The 6,000-nt window shown below is 38.6% G+C and overlaps 1 protein-coding gene across 5 annotated transcripts; it reads right to left on the bottom strand.

Annotated features, from left to right (window-relative positions):
• Positions 1-536: 536 nt before the first annotated feature.
• Positions 537-5,435, bottom strand: crb3a (crumbs homolog 3a). 5 transcript variants are annotated; one of them, XM_015031028.1, is made up of 5 exons: positions 4,910-5,435; positions 4,611-4,684; positions 4,120-4,299; positions 1,771-1,808; positions 537-1,459 (listed from the first exon to the last, which is right to left on the bottom strand). In XM_015031028.1, exons 3-5 carry the CDS (start codon positions 4,205-4,207, stop codon positions 1,244-1,246), a joined length of 342 nt encoding a protein of 113 aa, XP_014886514.1. In that variant the 5' UTR covers positions 4,208-4,299; positions 4,611-4,684; positions 4,910-5,435; the 3' UTR covers positions 537-1,243. The 5 variants fall into 5 exon arrangements, with proteins under 5 accessions (XP_014886514.1, XP_014886515.1, XP_014886512.1 ...); XM_015031029.1 differs by having other exon boundaries at positions 4,929-5,435; XM_015031026.1 differs by having other exon boundaries at positions 4,120-4,302; positions 4,910-5,434.
• Positions 5,436-6,000: the final 565 nt, after the last annotated feature.

Here is a 6,000-nt window from a genome sequence, read left to right as displayed (position 1 = left end):
TTCACCTTAATGGAAGTCTTTTCAGTAGCATAGGAAAAAAGACATTCATAATCAATGCCTCAATTAAAGATCTGTAGACTTAAAGCCAAAACTGCTTATATTTTACAATCCAATCTTGTAAAATTATGATAGCAAAATTACTTGGAGCTATCGGTGACAGCCTTTCATTATGAATAATCAGTTTGTCACATACAGTAAGAACTGAAGCCTGGGACGATGAAAGGTCAGTCTGTTTCCTGTGAATATTGGATGGTAGAGAGGAACAGTGCTTTCCTTCTGCTAGTTTTTCAACAAATAAGTTAACCATGAGTCTGCTTTTACTCTTTTCGCATTCTTGTTACAGGAAAAGCTTATCTACAAAGTTGTTTTATCATTCTGAGACTTTTTGTACAAATGCATTGATAAGGTTTCTCATCCTGAGAGTATCTTAGTAAGTTCAGAAACTGTACATGTTGATACTTAATTATTAGATAAGACTACATTTTGTCCATCATCTTCATGCTCGACCAACACACTTAATAACACAAGCAGCAAACCAATATTTCACTATTTAATTGGTAAAAGCATAAATAAACATGCCGAAATGATCTGATGAAATGTATGAACCATGCCACTATAAATGACAATTGCTCCAAGTGTAAACACTTCAAAGTGTAAACATTTGATAGCTTTTTGCTTTTGCTTGAATAAAATCAGAAATGTTTTGTATTTACACAGCAGGCTTAGGTTAAAATAAAATCATGTTTGATATAATTCATCAAATAAAAAGAGACTTCCATGTCCATTTCAAATGAAATTAGCTGAAAAAACAATAGTGTGACATGATAGATCTGCAAAGATTGACAAGTGACTTCATAATGGGCTTAATCAACTGATGTGTTACATTGTCATGGATACTAATAAAAAAAAAAAAAAAGAAAACATATAACTACAATTATTAGTACCTATGAAATACTGCAGTATCAAATGTGCTTATTTGACATTCGGAGTTGATTGAAGTGTTTAATTGTTCTTGATTCCCTCCATTAGATCATCGAGCGCTCCTCTGCTGTGTGCCAAGCAGAAACTATTCAGTGCTTGTTTAAAAAGGAAGCATGATGTGGAGTTTAAAAACTCACTCCCCGTCCTCTCTTGAACCTGAAGTTCTTCCCACAGTTTATCAGCTTAAAGCCACGTCACTTAGCAACAGCGCCACAATAACGTGCTTGCAACTTTTTGCCCGTTTTGGTATTTTGCACAAATCTCAAATGAGTCTCTCCTCCTTTGGTAGCTTTAAGGCATCTGGCGCGGCCACGCTGCGAGGGCCAGAACTTTCCTCCGCGCTGGGCCTGTAGGTTCCTTCAGTTTGTCTTTTCTTCTTCACCACAAAGAACAGCCAGCCAAGAACGCCCAGAACTATGGCCAGAACGCCCAGGGTGACTGTCGGGGCCACGATAGCTACAATGTTTGGTCCCTGAATTTGTAAGGAGTTAAAACAGTTAGTTCACAAGTTCACAGATTCCCTTGCCACTTCATAAGAGAAAGTAACAAATGCTTCAGTTGCATTTTCTTTTTGTGCTAACTCTAGTTTCGTTAAAAAATAATCACTTCTTAATTCAACTTTTTGTCCACGTAGATCAGTTTTTTTCAATTACATTTTGAATTTTGTAAATTATTTCTGCTTAAAAATGTCCTGCAATAGAACAATTAATTAGTTAATACCATTTTCACATGACTTTATCTTGAATTACATTATTTTTTTAGAGAACATTCCAAATCAATTCCACTTACTGTGTTGTTAGGACTGGCGGTCGTAGAAGTGGAATTTCCTGTACAAAAAAAATGCAAATCTAAACGTCACTTTGGTTCCAGTGAAACTGATTATAAAATCATTGTCAGAGATATGTTTTCTGTGCCACACATAAAATTTTTGACTGACCACAGGACACAAATCAAAAACAAACCTCAGAGACTCCCATATTTATTAAACAGCTTGTGATTGGAGGCACAATTTGACCTGTTAGCCCAAAAATTTGCTTTTAGAAGACTATTTTCCAAAGTATACTTAATAAGTTACACATTGTGAATAAACAGCGAAGCAAGCAGTAAAAGTAACAAAGTTAAAAATCTTCAGCTTAGCTTCAATGTTTGTTTTTATTTCGTCGTCCGCTATAGAAGACAACAAGTTTTTGAAAAACCTCCACCTGCATTCAGTAGCAGCTTTTTTAGGTACACCTGTTCACAGAGTGTACCTAAAGTGACACAAAATGTCACTGGGTCAAATACGTGGCGTCGTCTCAGTGCATCTGGTAATTTAAATGTAATTAAGATGACTCGCTCAAGTTCAAACCGAGCATCACAGAGAGGAAGGAAGAATGTTTCGGATATGGTCGTTGGTGCCAAATGTGCCAGACGTGCTGATCTGAGTATTTCTGGAAACAGTTAATCTGCAAGGACATTCACTCACACCGGTTTCGCAGAGGATGATCCAAAAGAAAGAAAATTTCCAGTGAGCGGAAGGAGAACGGACAGACGCCTTCGAGATAACAGAAAGGCAACAGCAAATCCAGTAACTAATTGCTACAGCAAAGATACGTAGAATACTCTGATTGCCCGAACATGTGAAGAAGGGCTACATCAGCAGAAGACTATTTTAGGTATCATTCCTTTCAGCCAAGAACAATAAATAGAAGATCCAATTCACACAGGCAACTCTGAGTCCTTTATATTATTTTAAAAAATGTCTGTCTTGGTGAATTTCTATACTGCTTCACATGGCACTGTGGTGACGTCCTCTAACACTAGATCTCAATTAAACAGAGCACCTCTGGACGTGGAGGAAGGGCTCGTAACATCAAGGATGTGCAGCAGACAAACCTGCAGAAATGTGTGATGCTATTATGTCAGCATGGACCAACTGTGCATGGCATGCTTCCCTTAACCTTGTAGAATCTGTTTTTTTTTGGAAAGAATTAAGGGAGTCAAACGCAGTACTAGCAGGGTAAAATAGCCTGAGTGTCCATATTACGAGATCAGCAGCTCTAATCTCGTAATGTTGATTTAAACATTGGCTAAACATAGTAACAAAATTGGTTTACAAGTCATAACTGAGATGTAACAACCCATTAATTGGATAACAGCCTTAGTTAGGATCAGCAAATTGGCAAAACGCATAATTTTTCCTACATGGAACCTTAACAAGAAGTCCATGTTAGATGATATTTTTCTGACAAATTGGTCTATGTAAAATGAGAACCCAACAAAAATAAAATCAAATTACTAACACCAGTAGTATTACATTACTCCCTACTCTGTTTTATAATTTTGCTTGCGACAGATCAAGACAAAAAAAGCAAATTAAATCTGCAGCTCAGCAAGTTATTTTCTGACCGCTTTCGAGCAACCAGCACCAGATACTCCTCCAGTCAGGCGCTGCTTATCAGCTATTTGATCCTTGTCCAGCCATGTAACCGCTCGCTTACCTCATGAAGTTTCATTGTAACTTCTTGACCAGCAGAGCAAATAAGCAGCAAGATGAGAAACATAGGAATGCAGAGTCAACACGCCATGCAGGCTTGAACAATAGAGAGGGGGGGGAACTCAAATTTGCCCAGTTTGCTTGTGTTAGGCATCCTAAGAGTCGTGTCAAAGAGAAAGTCTTGTTTTGAAAACTGAAACCAGCGCCTAAGGTATCCTGAGTCAATCATTCACCAAATGGCAAAGAGTGAGATTTTCAAGGATGAAAGTACAACTTGATAACCACCGAGGGTCAGAGAAGGGACACTGAAAAACAATTCCTCTAAATTTAGGATTAAAGCAGGACTGCTGTCTAAAAGGTGCACCTTTAGACAGCCTTGACTCTTAAAAATACACCTGTCTCTTTAAATGGGATGCTCTTGCCAACACTAACAAGCCTTTACATGTATCCGATTTTGTCTCTGAAGATTTGTTTTTGAAAAGATTTAAAGGTGTGATTGTGTATGCGTGTGTTTGTGTGTGCGTGTGTTTGTGTGCGTGTGTGTGTGTGTGTGTGTGTGTGTGTGTGCGTGTGTTTGTGTGCATGTGTGTGTGTGTGTGTATAGGTGTGGTCGGATGCTTAGCTCATTTGTGTAGGAGTGTGGAGAATGGTAGCTTACTCACCCCATACGGGATTACTGCTCAGCACCAGCAGTAAAACGCTCCCAACCACGGCTTCAGGTAAGGGCAGCACCTCTGGACAGGCTGCCATCTCTGCGGGGCAGGCTGGGGCTACTGGGCATCAGCTTGGGTCCATTTCACTGCTTCCACCACTCGCTCGGAGAACTTAACGCCTCCTTTTAACTGCTACAAACACAGTGTTATTATCATTATTATAAAAGAGGAGGTTTATGTTCTTCTGAGTTCACTTAGACACTCTGTATTGTGTGGCTGAGTCAGGCAGCTGATACCACAACTACTGAGTCACATTCATTCTGCTGCTGAATCACCATCAACCTGCTCAGACTGCTTGAAAATAATGATAAAAAAAAACACCCCCTATAAATAGATAATGTGTTGCAATCCGAATATAACTTTAAAACGGAGAAGTCGACTTTCAATTCTTATTCTTATAAGATCTGTTGACTAACTTAAATAAGACAACACCCAGCTACCTGCTTTGATCCGGACGGTCGGGAAAACATCGAACAGGTTGATTCCTCTCGCACGAGCAGCTTCCGCCTCACTTCTGCGTATAGATAATCATCGGGATAAAAGAAAAAGATCCAAAAAAAAAAGAAACGTAAGGTACTGAAATACTCCTAGAATCGATTCAAAGTGTCTTTACCACCGAACTACATCCAAGGCTGCTCTTTCAGTAGATATTTTATGCAAAGCAGTTTTGTTTCCCCCTCCTCCCCCCCTACCCCAAAGATTCCCATTGGTCACATGATTCAGTTTCGTGTTACATTACCTGTGCACAGTTATCTTACCTGCAGCGGGGCGGACAGATCCTCCTTTGTACCAAAGTCGAAGGTGCAGTTTAGTGAAGCAGAACAGCTCCTTCCCCATGAAGCCCTTGAGGAAAAGAATAAAACATTTCCAAATCCGTTTAAATGATAAATAAGTCTTAAACCATGTTGTGATGTGAATAAACCTAGTTTCTGTCACTTGCCCCAAACTGCACAAAGACAATGTGAGTTCAACTGCACTCCCTGTCCTGTCCAGCTCTTACCTAGCAACCTGCTCAAGGAGGTGGCACTAAACAGCGCCTCCATCAGGTTCAACGGTTCCCATCATGAGAGGGGGTATCAGCATTCCTGAGATATTTTAAGGATGAATTTGGGAGGCCAGCTGGTCCAATGGACTCTAATCCTCCAGTAATCTCCCCTTCTCAGACTCGGGGTTGGGGTGAAAAGAAAAAGTTGCCTACTTCAAGTCTAATCTCTGCAGATCTGAATTTATTAAGATCATTAAGAGGGCACTGAGGTGTGTTTTGTTTTAAGTAAAACGCTCCTATTAAAAACTATATCAAGTGTATTGATGTGAAATGTTCTCAGTGCATTGGTTTGTGTTTTTACTATGTCCTATTATCAGTAGTTGATAATAGTATAGGTAAAAAAAAGGGGAAGGAAAAAAAGTTAATGTCAATTTTCAGATATGTGTAAGAAGTATAGAGGATGAGCTTTTGTTACATAAAATCATCTTCTTTGTTAATTAAAAGGCTATAGACAAGTGTTTGTCCGCAGTATAGCAGCTTAGTTTAAATTAATATGTTCAATTAATATATACAGGCAATGTCTGCAGACTGGAAAACACATTTCTTAGCCTTCTGGATGCTACACACTTTCTTTAAAATGTTATTTTTGCATAACTTTGGCTGTTGTGATCCTTAGGGCATAAAATGTGAGCAAAGAGTTTATTTTGAGAAGAATTTGAAATGTTTACAATTTTTTTTCAACAATTTTACTCGCCTTTTAAACCAACAATAAAATTGTTTTTATTACCATTTTATTTTTAGTTTTACTTTTTGGTCTCTATTCCTTTGGGTCCTAAGGAAAAGGT

This window comes from Poecilia latipinna, unplaced genomic scaffold (assembly GCF_001443285.1).
Source record: "Poecilia latipinna isolate Pla-1442-1.1 unplaced genomic scaffold, P_latipinna-1.0 Scaffold198, whole genome shotgun sequence".
Classification (NCBI taxonomy): Eukaryota; Metazoa; Chordata; class Actinopteri; order Cyprinodontiformes; family Poeciliidae; genus Poecilia; species Poecilia latipinna.
The sequence above is the reverse complement of the archived record's forward strand: the minus strand, read 5'-3'. Positions and strand labels throughout refer to the sequence as shown.